The sequence below is a fragment of the Oncorhynchus masou genome, chromosome 5 (assembly GCF_036934945.1).
Source record: "Oncorhynchus masou masou isolate Uvic2021 chromosome 5, UVic_Omas_1.1, whole genome shotgun sequence".
Lineage (NCBI taxonomy): Eukaryota > Metazoa > Chordata > Actinopteri > Salmoniformes > Salmonidae > Oncorhynchus > Oncorhynchus masou.
Genome location: NC_088216.1, coordinates 36,052,321 through 36,073,852, shown reverse-complemented (window position 1 = coordinate 36,073,852; position 21,532 = coordinate 36,052,321). Strand labels below are relative to the sequence as shown.

Here is a 21,532-nt window from a genome sequence, read left to right as displayed (position 1 = left end):
TCAGGTTTGTTCTATTATTATCATTTCCCTGTTAAAAGAGGTATGTTTTCTGGTGCCCTTTGCAGAAGCTTGAATTTTTTTACCGTGTGCGTTTGTTTCCTGAGTGAGTTTGAGACTTTTTTGCTGTGTACTGTTATCCTGTGGCTACTGTTCATAAGTAAAGCATTTATGTTTATCCCTAACCACTTATTCCTCATCGTCTCTTCTCTGGCCTCACCACTTCACAATATGTGCTACTTCATTGTTTTGATGTCTTAACTATTATTCCACAATGTTTAAAATAGTAAAAATAAAGAAAAACCCTTGAATAAGTAAGTGTGTCCAATCTTTTGATTGGTACTGTACATATACTATGTACACAAGTATATGGTCATTTCTTCAAATGAATGGATTCGGCTATTTCAGCCACACCCATTGCTGAAAGGTGCATAAAATCTAGCACACAGCCATACAATCTCCATAGACAAGCTTTTGCAGTAGAATGGCCTTACTGAAGAGTTCAGTCACTTTCAACTTGCTACCGTTATAGGATGCCACCTTTCCAACAAGTCAGTTCGTAAAATTTCTGCCCTGCTAGAGCTTCCCCGGTCAGTTGTATGTGCTGTAAACTTCTAGGACCAACATTGGCTCAGCCACGAAGTGGTAGGCCAAATAAGCTCATAGAATGGGACCACCGAGTGTCCTCGGTTGAAACACTCACTACATAGTTCCAAACGGCCTCTTAAAGCAACTTCAGAACAAGAACTGTTTGTCAGGAGCTTCATGAAATGTGCTTCCATAGCCGGGAAGCCGCGCTCAACCCTAAGATCACCATGTGCAATGCCAAGTGTTGGCTGGAATGGTGTAAACCTTGCTACGATTGGACTTTGGAGCAGTGGAAATATGTTCTCTGGCGTGATGAATAACGCTGCACAAATCTGGGTTTGGTGGATACCAGGAGAACGCTACCTGCCCGAATGCGTAGGGACAATGTAAAATTTAGTGGAGGAGGAAACAATGGTCTGGAGCTGTTTTTCATAGTTCAGGCTAAGCTCCTTAGTTCAACTGAAGGGGCTACATTATATAATGACATCCTAGACGATGCTGTGCTTCCAACTTTGTGGCAACAGTATGGAGAAGGCCCTTTCCGTTATGACAATTCCCTCTTGAACAAAGTGAGGTCCATACAGAAATGGTTTGTCGAGATTGGTGTGGAAGAACTTGACTTGCCTGCACAGAGCCCTGACCTCCACCCCATCGAACACCTGTGGGATGAATATGAATGCCGACTGTGAGCCAGGCCTAATCACCCAACATCAGTGCCCTGACTGAATGGAAGAAAGTCCCCGCAGCAATGTTCCAACATCTAGCGGAAAGACTTCCCAGAAGTGTGGAGGCTGTTAGAGCAGCAAAGTGGGGACCAACTCCATATAATATATTGCCTATGATTTTGGAATGAAATATTTGACGAGCCGGTATCCACATTGAATTGCAGACAAAAGGAAGTCACTCCATATTTCCTCAACATCAGACACTGTCTGTAGCGTGTCTTGTTCAGTGCTTTCAGACGTAGGTTCAGGTATAGGTTCAGATGTAACACAACACAGGCCACAGGTCTGCTCCATCTCTTTGAACCAGTGTTTTCACCTCATTACCAAAATAAAGACTACTTTCTACAGAGCCTCGCCAAGCATCGCCATCTAGGGCCCAGCCTCTACTCCTTCCAGCAACAGATTGGCTTACAAGGGCAGTGGGCACATGGGGTATACTAATGTACAAGTCTTCCCAGGTTCATAAATATACAAGTTTGTTCCCCCATGCGCTGACTGAGAGAGTGAGTGTACCTGAGAATCTATCTGTGGGCATTTGATGTATTTTGATCCTCATTGTGAGAACTCATTACCGGGGGAAGCAGCGAGTGGAGTAAGATATTTTCCTCCAGTGAGCCTAAATTATTGGAATGAGTGCCGGTTTGATTCATTCTGAGGGGGAAGGATGATTGCTTTCTCAGCTCACCAACTCCACTGTAGGGAGAGCGTAATAATAACCAGAAGGATCTCTCGATACAGACCCTTTTGGGGAAGGGGTGGGTGGCAGGCGATGCTGGTGAAGGTGCTAATGGTGTTGAGGGGATATGATGCTAGCTGTGTAGTCTCGGTGCCGTCAGTCTACACTCTGCTCTCACCCCAATTTAGATTGCTTTTCTCTCTTGCTCTCTCTCCCCACCACCACCATTCTTTTGTTTTCAAGTTATTCATTTTGGAAAAAGAATACACACCGTTTCTCGTTTTGTATTTGTTTGTTATACACTGAACAAAAATATAAATGCAACAGATAGTGTTGGTCTCATGTTTCATGAGCTGAAATAAAAGATCCCAGAAATGTCCCATATGTGCAAAAAGCTTATTTCTCTAAAATTGTGTGCACAAATTTGTTTACATCCCTGTTAGTATTTCTCATTTGCCAATATAATCCATCCAGCTGACAGGTGTGGCAGATCAAGAAGCTGATTAAACAGCATGATCATGCTGTGATTAATCAGCACTTGGTGCTGTGCATTTTGTCGCAACACACAATGCCACAAATGTCTCAAGTTTTGAGGGAGCATGCAATAGGCATGTATATAATAGGAATGTCCACCAGAGTTGTTGCCAGAGAGTTTAATTTTGATTTCTCTACCATAAGCCACCTCCCATTGTTTTTTCGAAAATTGTTTGGGATGCTCTGGATCAACGTGCACAACAGCATGTTCCAGTTCCTGCCAATATCCAACTAACGTTGCACAGCCATTGAAGAGGTGTAACGGTTCTCGTCTGGTGAAGGAGAAGCGGACCAAAATGCAGCATGGTATATTTGATACATGTTTAATGACGACGAAAAAACGCGAACAATACAAAAACAACAACGTGAAAACCTATACAGCCTATCTGGTGACAACAAACACAGAGACAGGAACAATCACCCACGAAATACTCAAAGAATATGGTTGCCTAAATATGGTTCCCAATCAGAGACAACGATAAACACCTGCCTCTGAGAACCACTCCAGACAGCCATAGACTTTGTTAGATAACCCCACTAACCCACACACCCAACACCCCACAAAACCCCAAGACAAAACACACCACAATAAACCCATGTCACACCCTGGCCTGACCAAATAAAGACAAACACAATATAATACGACCAGGGTGTGACAAGAGGAGTGGGAAAACAAGCCACATGTCACGATCGTCGTAAGGAACGGACCAAAAAGCAGCGTGGTATGTGTTCATGATGAAGTTTTTAATTAAAGAAAGCGCTGAACACTAAATACAAACTATACAAAACAATAAACGAATAATGAACGTGAAGCTATAATGAGAACTGTGCTGACACAAGCAACTAACATAGACAATCACCCACAAACAAACAGTGAAACCCAGGCTACCTAAGTATGATTCTCAATCAGAGACAACTAATTACACCTGCCTCTGATTGAGAACCATACCAGGCCGAAACATAGAAATCCCAAAATCATAGAAAAACAAACATAGACTGCCCACCCCAACTCACGCCCTGACCATACTAAATAACGACAAAACAAAGGAAATAAAGGTCAGAACATGACACCACAATCAACAGCTTGATCAGCTCTAGAAGATGTGTTGCACTGAGACAATGTTTGTCACGCCCGATACTGACTGGTTTCTGTTCCACGCGCCTACATTTTTTAAAGTATCTGTATTCCCAGTCATTAGAAATTCATAGATTCGGGCCGAATGAATTTATTTAAATTGACCGATTTCCTTATATGAACTGTAACTCAAAGTAAAATCTTTGAAATTGTTACATGTTTCGTTTATATTTTTGTCAGTGTATTATCATACTCTTCCGCTTGTTTCAGTTGGCTAAATGCCCCTATCCCTGTTTCCACGCCTCTCATCTACCAAATGGAGGTGAGGCCGCACACTTGGAAAGGAATTGAATGGGCCCTGTGCCTGCATGCTGTAAAGGCTCTGATAAAACGGCAAGGGGCTTTTGGCGAGTGGGTGAAAGTGGAGAGCGGTTGAGGACTATTGAGCGGCGACTGAATAGAGCAGTGCACTTTAGCAATGCTTAACAGGAATCCAGCCTTGAGAACAATGTGAGACCACATTTTGCCAGTATATAGCATAAGAGAGATGCAAAGAACTGTAATAATATATACAGTAGCCCTCACCTTTTAAAGGGGAAATCTGCGATTGCTACATAGTTTTTAACTTTCAATGAAGGACATATAGCCATTGATTATTAACACATATAACTTATAAATGCCTCATTAGCTAAGTTCAGCTGCCAGACCTCATCAGAACCCAAAATATAAGCTTGTTTTACTCAATTGTGTGTAAACAATGTGATTGTAGACAAACACTGTATCATTTTGATCTCATGGATGGTCAGTCCTTGCATCCATAGCCCCATGTATTCACTTTAGGGTGGTTACATTTCTCTAGCCGTTGCTGTTGTTTGAACTGCAGATTGCCCCTATAATACTTTATTATCTTGGAATCTCAATAAAACTGCACTTTTGATTAGTCTCAAATCACGATTTTACATAATCTTAGCTCAACACAGATACATGTCTCAGACATGAATGCAATTTAAACCTCAGGTTCAGGCAAATTAATATATATATATTGGCATTGCTGTAAAAGGAGCCTGTTGGAGCAGTGAGAGAGTGGCGGGGAGCCACACGGGCAGAGCCCAGGTAATTAAGGTAACAGTTCCGCTCCACCACACTTCCTCCCTAATTGTTCTCTGCTTTAAAGGGTGACCTGTGGACAGGAAAATGGACATACCAGTCAACACCGGCACTTTAGCAGTCAGGAAGTTTTCTGCCTCTCCAGCCCTCACAAACCACCCGGGGTGTGCGTGTGTGTATATATTTGTGTGTGTGTGTGTTTGAGTTGCACTCCAGAATCCCTCATTGAACTGAGATAGCAAACTTCAAATGATGGAGGTTTATAATGTCACAGGATGTGAACAGGATGCTTTTTGCCATGGGTTGGAAATGCAGGGCTATTGTACTAAAGGTCGGACAACTCATTTGTGATTCCTTATATAAGTGGGGCTGGATTTTTCCTGCATGCTCTGTGCACTCATGGATAGACCCACACAATTCAATGTTTGGTTTGATGAAAGTGTAGGCTACAGAGATATATTCAGTTGTTAAGAACATGTACTGTAGTCTAGTCTGTAAAATGACTCAAAGGAACTCAAACAAATCCAGGTCCCATGCTCCATGAGAAAATCTAGTGAACTTGTGTGTTCTTCTATTGCACCAATATAGCTACCCCTGTTAATACCTCTCACTGAAACGACATGAAAACATTCCGCTTTGACATGTCCTACACACTTGAACACCATTCAACCTCATCCTGACTGTACCCTCAGTTCCACTTAGCTAGAATGCATCACAATCTCTCAGTCTCTCAAACAAAGATGGACAACGTCCCACCACTGTATCCGTGTTTTTTGTATGACAATTGTGAGTGGGAATTGCTGGACATTGTAGTACCTGTCAGGGTACAATGGCTGTCGTGAAGTAGAGGGGAATTTTCGAGGCCTTGGTGATTATAGGGGCGGCAGGTAGTCTTGATGTCATTCAGTTGTACAAATGACCAGATATCCCCCTTTCCCTACCTGGGGTGGAATCAGCTCACCCATGGCATAGCAATCCTCTCAGTTGCCCTTTCGCTGTGTGTGCCAAACACTGCCGACCGCCATGTACCCTGATTAATGAGACTTGAGTCAATGCTAGCCCCCTACTATCCCTCTATCCCTTACTCCCTCCCTCCTTCACTCCCTCCTTCCCTCTCTTTCATTTGGGGTAGATAGCTGGAGGAGGAAGAGGGGCAGAAAGGGTATAAATAACAACGACAACACTGAGTCATTATTTGTCAAGATCAAGGGCAACTCAGGAGATGCCTTCATTGACTTAATGGCAAAAGCAAAGTTTTAACTCAGGCTTCACAGATGTCACTATTTTTTTGTCTGCTGACCTAGGGAGTTCCCCCTGTTGGATTTTCTAGACTGAAATTAGCAATCTTCTTAGAGCTGATTTCCGAATGAACCCTGATTAGCCGTAGATTAGCCCTAATCGGACCCATTCAGATCTGGGGATTTGGGCTTTTGTTGTTCAGCATTATTCTCAATCAGTTCCACTACTGTGAGGCCTTGATCTAAGCATGCATAATAAGTCTGTATTACACAAAGTTGTCAAGTTACTGTGTTTTTTGTTCTGTGGAGAATAGTAGTATGTGATGGATGAAAAAGTAGATTTACCGGTATTTATATTGATCACTGTGTAGTTTACCACAACTGCAATACATGGAGCTTGCTGGTCTCCTTTTCCCAGACTCATATTATAACATCACTCATATCATAAAGTAGACTTCATCAAAACCTTGTACTGTATCTCCAAACAATAAAGTATTCAGGAAATACATAAATGCTTTTCTGGATGATGCCATCGATAAGTTTCGAGGGGCTTCTTAACAACCAGTTCAAACGGTTCAAGAGCTCTGCAGCCAAATGCCAGTTGTTTGTGCACTTAGCTTTGGTTTATCCAGATTACACTACAGGCTTTTTATCTTGTGAAATCAGACAAAACCGTTTAAATTTCAAGTCCCACCCAGATGCACCCAAACAGAACAAAAATGGAAGGGCGGTTTTGTCTCACATCATCTTGAATGATTTAGATGTTATTAGCTAACCAAAGGGAAATAGAATGACCTTGAGGCTAAAGAGCTTTGTTTGAGCAATCTGTTTGTCATTCACTCATGCATGGTATATCAACTTAACCATGATACTCGCAACAGGTGGATGATACTGCCGTGATAGCCCACTGGACGTCCATGGGGGGGGGTTAGTGGAGATTTATCAAAGAGGCAGACTTGATCAAAGTGCTCAACAACTACTGTGCTAAACAAGATACATCAATAGGGGTTCAGGTTTTTTTTTCCTTGTGTGACTCAATGCCATCCAACATCGGCTCATCCTGTGCAATCAATCATGGGATCCCTAAGCAGTGAGGCAGTCAGTGCCTCTTAATTTGCCAATGGTTGGATATGAGGATATGTTCACAAAGTCTAACCCCTGTTCCTCTCTTTCTCCTTCAGACCCAGTCCACGGGCCTCAGAATGTCAATGTTGTGGACATTCGGGCCCGCCAGCTCACCCTGCAGTGGGAGACATTTGGCTACGCCGTGACGCGCTGCCACAGCTACAACCTGACAGTGCAGTACCAGTATGTGTTCAACCAGCAGGAGTTTGCCGCCGAGGAATTGATCCAGACATCATCCCACTTCACCCTGCGGGGCCTGAGGCCCTTCGTCACTGTACGCCTTCGCCTGGTCCTCGCCAACCCAGAGGGAAGCAAGGAGAGCGAGGAGATCACCAAGCAGACAGAGGAGGATGGTGTGTGTCAGAGTATTTGTTTCTTTAGTGGTTTTGTCTTGGTTCCACTGTCTTGTCCTGTTCCTAGTTCAAATACATGCAAGGGGTTTAACTGTAGACCTGCTCTCTGTACACATAGGGATACTAGCCCAAAGATAGTAAAATGTTGTCTTTTGAAGTATCTCATGGTTTTGGATAAATTGCTTTCTACTAGCCCGGCTGGGGACGGTGCCTAAATTCCATCTCTGCACATGCCAAAAATATGACACAACAAAATACACATTTGTCAATGAGAGAGAGAGATATTTCTATGCATACATTGTGTCTTTATACCAAAATCTTGCCTTTAAAAATAGATCACGATAGCTTACTTCTTGGAATAGACTCCTTGATAGCTACAGATAGTTGACATTATTGTTGTTGCTTCATACATGTATTCAAACAGACAATGCTTTGCCGTAAAGGCACTAGCTTGATAGAACTGCAAGTTGATAGAAACATTGTAAGACCTTAATTGATCCACTAATTAATGTGTCGGACAAGAGGGATTTACTCCAGACACCTGAACAGGGCCTCATCCCCGTCATTCACAGGAGAAAGGTTTTGCGGAAGGAGATTGGGTGCCTTGTGAGGATCCAGCAACGAGTGGCTAATCTGCCTTTGTCATCGGTACTATTGGCCAACGTACAATCGCTTGATAATAAAGTGGACAAACTACACGTATATCCTAACAATGGGACATAAGAAAACTGTAATATCTTATGATTCACCGAGTCGTGGTTGAACGACAACATGAATAACATACAGCTGGCGGGTTATACACTCTATCGGCAGGATTGAACAGCAGCCTCTGGTAAGAAAAGGGGTGGCGGTCTATGTATATTTGTAAACAGCTGGTGCGCAATATCTAAGGAAGTCTCTAGGTTTTGCTCACCTGAGGTAGAGTATCTCATGATAAGCTGTATACCTCACTATCTACCTAGCTAGAGAGTTTTCATCTATATTCTTCGTAGTAGTTTATTTACCACCACAAACCGATGCTGGCACTAAGACCGCACTCAATGAGCTGTAAGCAAACAGGAAAATGCTCATCCAGAGGCGGCTCTCCTAGTGGCCGGGAACTTTAGTGCAAGGAAACTTAAATCTGTTTTACCTCATTTCTACCAGCATGTTAAATGTGCAACCAGAGAGAAAAAAAAACTCTAGACCTCCTTTAATCCACACACAGAGACTCACACGCACAAAGCTCTCCCTCGCCCTCCATTTGCCAAATCTGACCATAATTCTATCCTCCTGATGCCTGCATACAAGCACAATCCAAGCAGGAAGCACCAATGACTCAGTCAATACCAAAGTGGTCAGGTGAAGCTGATGCTAAGCTTCAGGACTGTGTTGCTAGCACAGAGTGGAATATGTTCCGGGATTCCTCTGATGGCATTGAGGACATCAGTCGCTGGCTTCATCAATAAGTGCATCGATGACATCGTCCCCACAGTGACTGTACGTACATACCAGAAGCCATGGATTACAGGCAACATCCGCACTAAGCTAATGGGTAGTGCTGCCGTTTTCAAGGAATGGGACTCGGAAGCTTATAAGAAATCCCGTTGTGCCCTCCAATGAACCATCAAACAGGCAAATTGTCAATACAGGACTAATATTGAATCGTACTACACCGGCTCCGAAGCTCGTCGGATGTGGCAAGTCTTGCAAACTATTACAGACTACAAAGGGAAGCACAGCCGAGAGTTGCCCAGTGTCACAAGCCTACTGGACAGGCTAAATGACTTCTATGCTCACTTCAAGGTAAGTAACACTGAAACATGCATGAGAGCATCAGCTGTTCCGAACAACTGTGTGATCACGCTCTCCGCAGTCAATGTTAGACCTTTAAACAGGTCAACATTCAGGTCAACAGATTACCAGGACGTGTACCCCGAGCATGCGCTGAGCAACTGGCAAGTGTCTTCACTGACATTTTCAACCTCTCCCTATCTAAGTTTGTAATAACAACATGATTCAAGCAGACCACCATAGTCCCTGTGCCCAAGAACACTAAGGTAACCTGCCTAAATGACTACCGACCCGTAGCACTCACGTCTATTGCCATGAAGTGCTCACATCAACAACATTATCCCAGAAACCCTAGATCCACTCCAATTTGCATACCGGCCCAACAGATCCACAGATAATGCAATCTCTATTGCACTCCACACTACCCTTTCACACCTGGACAAAAGGAACACATATGTGAGAATGCTATTCATTGACTACAGCTCAGTGTTCAACACCATGAGTGCCCTCAAAGCTCATCACTAAGCTAAGGACTCTGGGACAAAACACCTCCCTCTGCAACTGGATCCTGGACTTCCTGACGGGCCACCCCAGGTGGTAAGGGTAGGAAACAACACATCCGCCACGCCGATCCTCAACACGGGGGCCCCTCAGGGGTGCTTGCTCAGTCTCCTCCTGTACTCCCTGTTCACTCATTACTGCATGGCCAGGCATCCCTGACAATGATGAGACAACCTATAGGGATGAGGTCGGAGACCTGACCATGTGGTGCAAAGACAACAACCTCAATGTGATCAAGACAAAGGAGATGATTGTGGCCTACAGAAAAATGAGGACTGAGCGCACCACCATTCTCATCGACAGGGCTATGGTGGAGCAGGCTGAGAGCTTCAAGTTCAAGTTCCACACCAACAAGCTAACATGGTGCAAGCACACCAAGACATTCATGACGAGGGCACAACAAAACCTATTCCCCCTCAGGGGACTGAAAATATTTGTCATGGGTCCTCAGATCGTCAAAAGGTTCAAAAGCTGCACCATTGTGAGCATCCTGAGTGGTTGCATCACTGCCTGGTATGGCAACTGCTTGGCCTCGAACCGCAAGGCACTACAGAGGGTAGGGCATATGGCCCAGTACATCACTGGGGCTAAGCTTCCTGCCACCCATGACCTTTAAGGCGGTGTCTGAGGAAGACCCTATAAATTGTCAACAATTCCAGCCACCCTAGTCATAGACTGTTCTCTCTGCTACAGCATGGCCAGTGGTACTGGAGCGCCAAGTCTAGGTCAAAGAGGCTTCTAATCAGCTACTACCCCCAAGCCATAAGACTCCAAAACATCTAATCAAGTGGCTACCCAAATCAAATCAAATTTTATTTGTCACATACACTTGGTTAGCAGATGTTAATGCGAGTGTAGCGAAATGCTTGTGCTTCTAGTTCCGACAATGCAGTCACAACCAACAAGTAATCTAACTAACAATTCCAAAACTACTGTCTTATACACACAAGTGTAAGGGGATAAAGAATATGTACATAAAGATATATGAATGAGTGATGGTACAGAGCAGCATAGGCAAGATACAGTAGATGGTATCGAGTACAGTATATACATATGAGAAGTGGCATAGTTAAAGTGGCTAGTGATACATGTATTACATAAAGATGCAGTAGATGATATAGAGTACAGTATATACGTATACATATTAGATGAATAATGTAGGGCATGTAAACATTATATTAGGTAGCATTGTTTAAAGTGGCTAGTGATATATTTTACATAATTTCCAATTCCCAATACCCAGACTATTTGCAATGCCCCCCCCCCCCCCCCCCCACCACACACTTTTACGCTGCTGCTAACTATCTGTTATTATCTATGCATAGTCACTTTAATAACTCTACCTACACGTACATATTACCTCAATTACCTCGACTAACCGGTGCCCCCACACATTGACTCTGTACCCCCTGTATATAGCCTCTGAATTGTTATTTTGCTGCTGCTCTTTACTTATTTGTTAATTATATTTCTTATTTTTTTAGGTATTTTTCTTTCAAGCCCTTAACCAACAATGCAGTTTTAAGTAAGCATTTCACTGTAAGGTCTACACCTGTTGTATTCGGCGCTTGTGACAAACACGATTTGATTTTGATTTGATCATTAAAACCACAATAATGATTGGCTTCACTTCTAATAACTGTACAATGAATGCTGATTACAGCCTGTTATCAAAGTGTTCAAAACACAATATGACTACAGCGGAAATTAATAAGCACAAATGAAAACATTGTATTTGTGTTATTGGATGTAACGTATAACATAAACATGTGGAGACCTTGCCATTATCCCTGCACTATGATATCCTCATTCCATAAAGACTGTGGTTATCTTTTCATTTTATCACAGCCCAAACCTCCCACGAGGTCTCAAACTAGTTGAGAGTAGCAACGTCTCAGAAAATGTGTAAATAGTTTTTTCATGAACAATCTGTAATCTCTGGGTTGTAATTTTGTAATTAGTGCACATTGACTGTTCTCAGCAGTGCTAATTGCACTTCTATGGTAATGACTTTTGCTTTAAAGCAGTATGCGTCATCTCGCGAATATGCTTTGAATTTTAAATGTTCCTTTTTCCCCTCGCTGTTGAAATGGAAGTATTTTTACAGCCACAGTGGAGGTTCTAATTAAGGTAGAAATGACACTGAATCCCATTAATTTAAGCTCCCAGTTTACCAGAAGGAGATTAGATTTGGGAGTTTAGTGGTTAGATTTAAGTCACCCGATACATTTTTCTATTTTCTTTAGGTCACACGTGTACACCTTCTCAGTGTATTTTACTGTAATGCCAATGTACTTTTATAGTTTTTTTGTCAACAATGATCAATACATATATTGTTGATCCTAGTCTTAGAGCAATATAGTATTATTCACGCAACACAGTACTTTCTAGCACATTTTGTAATATTACATTTACTCTTAATGTCATGGACTGCCATGTTAACCCTTTGTTCATAGACAGTGTAAGGATCCACCTCTTTGTTTGGCCAGTAAGGCTGCTTCACCAGGTTAGACCTTTGTTGCATGGGGGGTTGGTGGCGGGGTGTGGGTGTTTGTCCGTGTCCATATCCACTTGTTGTCCACTGATCCTGCCATTCGTAATCAGATTGGAAAGCAATGATGCCAGGGCTTAGCGTCATATGCTCGATGAAGCATTGGATGTACTTGGCCCAAAGATATTTGTCATCCCCATTCAGCCTCCAAACCCCCACCCAACACAAATAACAATGTTTATTCCACCAAAGAGACGTTTTTACCGTAACACTGATACTGTCAAGGAAAGTTTCTGTCAAGGAATTCTTTGTTAGCTCTAATTCTTCAAAAAAAAAACAGGAGCGGGAGGATGGTTTTCAATTTCTCATTTGGCATGTGTTTTGTCTTGAGCACACCCTGGATGGTTAAATCATCTATTATTATAAAATCGGTGAGGTCCCTGAGGAGATTTAAAATAGGGAGTGTTGAATAATCCTTTTACTGGAGATTTATCTGACTTTAGAGAGACAGCTTTTATGGAGCACAGCATGAAAAACACAATACTGCTTTTTGTTGTTTTTCTTGGCATGTGCTATCTTTCCCAAAAAAATCTGTCAAATCTTTTCAAATAGGTTGATTTCTATTTTTGAACTTTCTACAATGGACATAGAAAAATAAATAATAAATAGCATTTCATTTTACACTCGGTAGCTGAATGTTAAACAGTGTAAACAATAGGCAACCAAGGTCAAATACATCAACAAATGTATCTGAAAATATTGATTACACACTTCCAATTTAAGCACAAAATGACTCATTTTGTTTACAACATACGTTTCTTGAACATAATGTGAAAAACAAGCCCTTGAACAAAACACCAAAAAATGCTCATCTCCTTTTAATCTCAAGCTCCCATTTGCTGTGTTACGTCATTGCTTCTCCGCTTCAGCAAAACATTTGTATGCCAACTTGAAATAGCGATTCTTCCCTTTAGGGTCGGAAACATACACAAGATCCATCAAGGATTCATTTATTCAGTTGTTAATGCCCAATAAAATGGAAAATTAAAAGCATACAAAAAGTATGTAATATGTTATTTCCTAAAGTTTAGCATACTTATCATACTTATCCCATTCAACACAATTAAACAAGTCTGTTGATGGAAAAAAATAAGCAATGTGTAAAAACAAAAAGAAAACTAACGTAATCTCTATTTTAAAGTAATTAGATCTTGATCAGTTATATCGTTTCAAGGGAAAACGGGAGCGCGGTCTAAGGCACTAACGTGTGTATATACACAGTACCAGTCTAAAGTTTGGACACACCTACTCATTCAAGGGTTTTTGTTTATTTGTACTATTTTCTACACTATAGAATAATAGTGAAGACATGAAAACTATGAAATAACACATATGGCATCTTGTAGTAACCAGAAAAGTTACAAAAATCAAAATATAGTTTATATTTGAGATTCTTCAAAGTAGCCATCCTGTGACTTGATGACAGCTTTGCACACTCTTGGCATTCTCTCAATCAGCATCATGAGGCAATCACCTGAAATGCATTTCAATTAACAGGTGTGCCTTGTTAAAAGTGAATTAGTGGAATTTCTTTCTTAATGCGTTTGTGCCAGTCAGCTGTGGTGTGACAAGGTCGGTGTGGTATACAGAAGATAGACCTATTTGGTAAAATACCAAGTCCATATTATGGCAGGAACAGCTCAAATAAACAGTCCATCATTACTTTAAGACATGAAGGTCAGTCAGTCCGGAGAATTTCAAGAACTTTGAAAGTTACTTCAAGTGTAGTCGCAAAAACCATCAAGCGCTATGATGAAACTGTCTCTCATGAAGACCATCATAGGAAAGGAAGACCCAGAGATATCTCTGCTGCAATGACAGGTGTGTCCTATGATTTCCCTTGAAGAGAGGTGTATTTTCTGTTTCCCTTTGCAGTAGCTTGGTTTTGGTTCCCTATGTGTTTGTCCCAGAGTGTGTTTACTAGTCCTAGTGTTTGTTGTTTTTCCAGTATCGCTATTATCCTTATGTTCTCGTTTTTCAAGTAAAGTTATGTTCATCCCAAATCATTTATTCCTCGTCTGGTCCATTTTCTACACCTGGGTTCATCCTCAGCCCCTCGCATTTTGGTTCCAACCGCTGTGTGTTTGTCAGACGCAGAGTAGGTGAACGGATGATATCCACATGTGTGGTTCCCACTGTGAAGCATGGAGGAGGCGGTGTGATGGTGCTTTTCTGGTGACACTGTCTGTGATTTATTTAGAATTCAAAACACACATGCTACCACAGCATTCTGCAGCAATACGTCATCCCATCTGGTTTGTGCTTAGTGGGACTATCATTTGTTTTTCAACCAGACAATGACCCTATACACCTCCAGGCTGTGTAAGGGCTATTTGACCAAGAAGGAGAGTGATGGAGTGCTGCATCAGATGACCAGGCCTTCACATTCAGCCGACCTCAACCCAAATTGAGATACCTTTGGATGTGTTGGACCACAGGGTGAAGGAAAAGCAGCCAACAAGTGCTCAGAATATGTGGAAACTCATTCAAGACTGTTGGAAAAGCATTCCAGGTGAAGCTGGTTGAGAGAATGCCAAGCGTGTGCAAAGCTATCATCAAGATAAAGGGTGGCAATTTGAAGAATCTCAACTATATATTTTTTGATTTAACAATTTTTGGTTACTACGTGATATCATATGTCTTATTTCATAGTTATGTCTTCACTATTATTATTTCTATGTAGAAAATAGTACAAATAAAGACAAACCCTTGAATGAGTAGATGTTCTAAAACTTTTGATCGGTATTGTGTGTATGTGTGTGTATATAAACTGCTCAAAAAAATAAAGGGAACACTAAAATAACACATCCTAGATCTGAATGAATTAAATATTCTTATTAAATACTTTTTTAGTTGAATGTGCTGACAACAAAATCACAAATTATCAATGGAAATCAAATGTATCCAACCCATGGAGGTCTGGATTTGGAGTGACACTCAAAATTAAAGTGGAAAACCACAGTACAGGCTGATCCAACTTTGAAGTAATGTCCTTAAAACAAGTCAAAATGAGCTCAGTAGTGTGTGTGGCCTCCACGGCCTGTATGACCTCCCTGGTCTCCTGAGGGATCTCCTCCCAGACCTGGACTAAAGCATCCGCCAACTCCTGGACAGTCTGTGGTGAAATGTGGCGATGGTGGATGGAGCGAGACATGATGTCCCAGATGTGCTCAATTGGATTCAGGTCTGGGGAACGGGAGGGCCAGTCCATAGCATCAATGCCTTCCTCTTGCAGGAACTGTTGACACACTCCAGCCACATGAGGTCTAGCATTGTCTTGCATTAGGAGGAACCCAGGGGCCAACCGCACCAGCATATGGTCTCACAAGGGGTCTGAGGATCTCATCTCGGTACCTAATGGCAGTCAGGCTACCTCTGGCGAGCACATGGAGGGTTGTGTGCCCCCCCCCCCCCCAAAGAAATGCCACCCCACACCATGACTGACCCACCGCCAAACCCGTCATGCTGGAGGATGTTGCAGGCAGTAGAACGTTCTCCACGGCGTCTCCAGACTCTGTCACGTCTGTCACATGCTCAGTGTGAACCTGCTTTCATCTGTGAAGACCACAGGGCGCCAGTGGCGAATTTGCCTATCTTGGTGTTCTCTGACAAATGCCAAACGTCTGGCTGTAAGCACAACCCCCACTTGTGGACGTCGGGCCCTCATACCACCCTCATGGAGTCTGTTTCTGACCATTTGAGCCGACACATGCACATTTGTGGCCTGCTTTAGGTCATTTTGCAGGGCTCTGGCAGTGCTCCTCCTGCTTCTCCTTGCACAAAGGCGGAGGTAGCGGTCCTGTTGCTGGGTTGTTGCCCTCCTACGGCCTCCTCCACGTCTCCTGATGTACTGGCCTGTCTCCTGGTAGCACCTCCATGCTCTGGACAATACGCTGACAGACACAGCAAACCTTCTTGCCACAGCTCGCATTGATGTGCCATCCTGGATGAGCTGCACTACCTGAGCCACTTGTGTGGGTTGTAGACTCCGTTTCATGCTACCACTAGAGTGAAATCACCGCCAGCATTCAAAAGTGACCAAAACATCATCCAGGAAGCATAGGAACTGAGAAGTGGTCTGTGGTTACCACCTGAAGAACCATTCCTTTATTGGGGGTGTCTTGCTAATTGCCTATAATTTCCACCTGTTGTCCATTCCATTTGTACAACAGCATCTGAAATGTATTGTCAATCAGTGTTGCTTCCGAAGTGGACAGTTTGATTTCACAGAAGTGTGATTGACTTGGAGTTACATTGTGTTGTTTAAGTGTTCCCTTTATTTTTTTGATATATATATATATAACACACGACAAGAATATTGTTTGCCTAATAGTCAGTCAATCAGGCTGGTGTCTATGTGTATGTGTGATATGGGGCTTAAGCTTCTAACCCGGAAGCTTGGCTGTCTCACTCCTCCCAATCTTTTGAGGGGGAGGGTAGACAATGAGCCTGTCGTAGCAGATTGAAGCAATGTCCCCACGCTCTCTGGCAGTTTTCATGGTTGGGATAAGTTCTTTGCACGTTGTGCGCACAGCTTCCAAGTAGTCCTTGATAAGGAATATATTGGTTCCTCTCAAGTTCTTAGCTCGCTCAGCAGCAGCCATTTTGTCCTTAAACCTTAGGAACTGGATCACTATCGGCCTGGTGATCCATCGGCAGCTTCTCAGAGAGAATTTTTCTTTCTCCTCAGACTCTGCCCAGTTCTCCTGTGAAGACTGGTATGCCATCCACAACGATGGTATTCCTCCTCAATTGTCCCTTTAGATAATCTGTAATAAGGATTGAAAGACAGTGCTGATATCATCTCGCGTGTGCTTACAGTTTGTTATCATCATGCTGCAAGAGTTTTTCAGGACATCCACTTCTCCCTGGGAGAACTGATAACTGTCCTTAAGGTACTGGACCTATCTGGTCAGATCGTTCATTCTCGTGTTAGTTGAGTCCATCGGTATAATTGAGTCCAAAGCGCTTGAAGCTATTTTCCGGTTGTTGAAACAACTACCTCTACAACCCTTTTTTGTTAATTTGAAAGATCATTCACCTGTGATAAACACTGTCCTCTCCCTTACTCCCACTGGCTTTAGCCTTGGATGACATGGTAGCAACTTAGTCTAACGCTGGTATTCCACCTATTTCCAGACAGGGCAGGTCGCAGGACAGATGGAAACAAACAGCAGGTATTTAAACCGCCACAAGCCAGGAACGATCCGCCTTCCCAGCCACAAGGGCTAACTGCTTTGCAGGCTGTGTTCAAGCTTTCAAGGAAACCTCGCTAACTTGCAGCTAGGCTAGCTGCTACACCAGCAGCTCTTCAGACTTTGGTTGCCATGTTCCCTGGACAGTTACTGTAGTTATTGCGAGTGATTCAGGTCTAAATTAAGCCTATTGATACCACTCACCAAATTACGTAAAGTCTTACTAGCACCATTGAAGATAATGTCAGGAATTAACATGGACTGGAGACTAAGGCGTTAAACCGCCAATGCGTTCACGTCACAATTGGCAGGGGGTGAGCACAAGAGAAATGTTATCCTCAATACCAGCTTAATGAAACATGCCACTCAGATACTCTGTAGACAGGAAGTTAATCGAGTTTTGATGCATGTGTTACAGTGGCATATATCGTTTTGATGAAGCCTTTATTCCTGCCTCCAGCACAGACACACACACACACACACACACAGATGGACTTCTAAGATGCGGAATGGAAAGGCAGATGTAATAGTGTTTCATTTAAGGTAATTTGATATGCTCTCACCAAGGCAGGCTAATCAAGGCCTGTTTTAAATCACCACTCCAAAAATTATTTCAATATTTTAACTCTGCATATGTGCACAAGGTATGGCGGCACACAACACCTGTTTATGAAAACCCTCATCTAACGAGTATGGATTGTGTGCTTTCATCTTGGTCCGTTATCATATTCCACATTTAAATGATGAAGTGGACACTGTCACTTCATAATTTCATCTGAGAATGACAAGACTAATATCTCACATACAGTGCCTTGCGAAAGTATTTGGTCCCCTTGAACTTTGCGACCTTTTGCCACATTTCAGGCTTCAAACATAAAGATATAAAACTGTATTTTTTTGTGAAGCATCAACAAGTGGGACACAATCATGAAGTGGAACGACATTTATTGGATATTTCAAACTTTTTTAACAAATCAAAAACTGAAAAATTGGGCGTGCAAAATTATTCAGCCCCCTTAACTTAATACTTTGTAGCGCCACCTTTTGCTGCGATTACAGCTGTAAGTCGCTTGGGGTATGTCTCTATCAGTTTTGCACATCGAGAGACTGACATTTTTTCCCATTCCTCCTTGCAAAACAGCTCGAGCTCAGTGAGGTTGTATGGAGAGCATTTGTGAACAGCAGTTTTCAGTTCTTTCCACAGATTCCCGATTGGATTCAGGTTTGGACTTTGACTTGGCCATTCTAACACCTGGATATGTTTATTTTTGAACCATTCCATTGTAGATTTTTCTTTATGTTTTGGATCATTGTCTTGTTGGAAGACAAATCTCCGTCCCAGTCTCAGGTCTTTTGCAGACTCCATCAGGTTTTCTTCCAGAATGGTCCTGTATTTGGCTCCATCCATCTTCCCATCAATTTTAACCATCTTCCCTGTCCCTGCTGAAGAAAAGCAGGCCCAAACCATGATGCTGCCACCACCATGTTTGACAGTGGGGATAGTGCGTTCAGAGTGATGAGCTGTGTTGCTTTTATGCCAAACATAACGTTTTGCGTTGTTGCCAAAAAGTTCAATTTTGGTTTCATCTGACCAGAGCACCTTCTTCCACATGTTTGTTGTGTCTCCCAGGTGGCTTGTGGCAAACTTTAAACAACACTTTTATGGATATCTTTAAGAAATGGCTTTCTTCTTGCTACTCTTCCATAAAGGCCAGATTTGTGCAATATACGACTGATTGTTGTCCTATGGACAGAGTCTCCCACCTCAGCTGTAGATCTCTGCAGTTCATCCAGTGTGATCATGGGCCTCTTGGCTGCATCTCTGATCAGTCTTCTCCTTGTATGAGCTGAAAGTTTAGAGGGCTGGCCAGGTCTTGGTAGATTTGCAGTGGTCTGATACTCCTTCCATTTCAATATTATCGCTTGCACAGTGCTCCTTGGGATGTTTAAAGCTTGGGAAATCTTTTTGTATCCAAATCCGGCTTTAAACTTCTTCACAACAGTATCTCGGACCTGCCTGGTGTGTTCCTTGTTCTTCATGATGCTCTCTGCGCTTTTAACGGACCTCTGAGACTATCACAGTGCAGGTGCATTTATACAGAGACTTGATTACACACAGGTGGATTGTATTTATCATCATTAGTCATTGAGGTCAACATTGGATCATTCAGAGATCCTCACTGAACTTCTGGAGAGTTTGCTGCACTGAAAGTAAAGGGGCTGAATAATTTTGCACGCCCAATTTTTCAGTTTTTGATTTGTTAAAAAAGTTTGAAATATCCAATAAATGTTGTTCCACTTCATGATTGTGTCCCACTTGTTGTTGATTCTTCACAATAAAAATACAGTTTTATATCTTTATGTTTGAAGCCTGAAATGTGGCAAAAGGTCGCAAAGTTCAAGGGGGCCGAATACTTTCGCAAGGCACTGTACATCATGAACCAATTCTTCCAAATGGGACACAAACTACACTGAGCTCCAAAAGTATTGGGACAGTGACAGCTTGTTTTGCCCCCCCCCAAAAACAAAACAAAAAAACAACAACAACAATCCCAACAACAGTATAGCATCCCTTGTTTTTGTGATGGTGAGAGATAAGCATGTCTTGGGGGTGTGAAACTTTCTCACTCATCATTATTCACGGTTCATTCAGGACTATCCGTTATCATGGTAGCATCCACATTATTGTAGACGTCTTTACAAACATATTATATTCTTATTTACAATAAACGTGACTCTAAAATGACACAATACATTATATGCCAATCATTTCTATTGGGAACAAAAAAATCTAAGACACAACCAAAGCAAACAGCAAATGCATCTAACATGTTTGTAGAGTTACAAGCGTGGTGTAATCATTGCGTGCTTGAGATATGGGACCAAATACTAACCTTTTGACTACTTTAATACACATACACATCTTTCCATGACATAGACTGTCTAGGTGAAAGCTATGATCCCTTACTGATGTCAATGTTAAACCACTTCAATCTGTGTAGTTAAAGGGGAGGAGACCGGTTAAAGAAGGATTTTTAAGTCTTGATACATGGAATGTGTGTGTGTGTGTGTGCCATTCAGAGGGTGAATGGGCAGGACAAAATATTTAAGTGCCTTTGAACGGGGTATGGTAGCAGATGGCAGGTGCACCGATTTGAGTCTGCCAAGAACTGCAACGGTTTTTCACGCTCAACAGTTTTCTGTATGTATCAAGAAGGGTCCACCACTGAAAGAACATCCAGACAACTTTTCACAACTGTGGGAAGCATTGGAGTCAACATGGGCCAGAATTCCTGTGGAACGCTTTTGTCATCTTGAGTCCATGCCCTGATGAATTGAGGCTGTTCGGATGGCAAAAGGGGGTGCAACTCAATATTAGGAAGCTGTTCCTAATGTTTGTACACTCAATGTAAGTGAATTTGTCATAATACTTTTGGTCCCCTAAAATGTACAAAAAGTGCTGTCATTTTTAAATGATATAGATTACATTTCGATATAGTTTATAATTAAAAATGACAATCTGCAGTTTAACCTCATAGTATCATCCAAAGTGCTGGAGTACAGAGCCAAAACAGCAACAAATGTGACACTGTCCCAATACCTTTGGAGCTCACTGTATTTAGTTGTATTAGAATAACACATCCTCATTAAAGCTTAGCAATGTGTCAAATAGTCCAGTTCCCATCCCTCTAGCTCACCATCCCTCTGCCCCGACATCTGCCCTGTTGAGGTAGCTAAAGCCGGTATCGTTCCAGACCAGCACATTTTTCTTATCTGCCCTGCCGATTATTGTGGAGTGGGAGTGTTTAATGCAAACCTGTGTTTGAAGTTTGGCTAAATGGCCTTTTAACAGGGCTATTACCATGAATTTTCTCCTGGCTGGAAGGTATATAACTCATTAGACTGCCATAAATGAATATCAAATCAAAGGGAGTGAGGATTGATCCCTGAGGAGGTTTCCATCGACTTCAACCGCTTGCTCCACCAGTCCTAGGGTTAAGCCACCGATGCGCCCTTCCTCCTTTAACATTTAG

General features: G+C 42.4%; 1 protein-coding gene across 1 annotated transcript in view; it reads left to right on the top strand.

Annotated features, from left to right (window-relative positions):
- Positions 1-21,532, top strand: part of ptprt (protein tyrosine phosphatase receptor type T) — a 440,070-nt gene that overhangs the window by 252,881 nt on the left and 165,657 nt on the right. Inside the window, exon 8 of the mRNA XM_064965460.1 lies at positions 7,122-7,418. Within this exon, the coding sequence (XP_064821532.1) occupies positions 7,122-7,418 (297 nt within the window). The remainder of the gene's footprint in view (positions 1-7,121; positions 7,419-21,532) is intronic.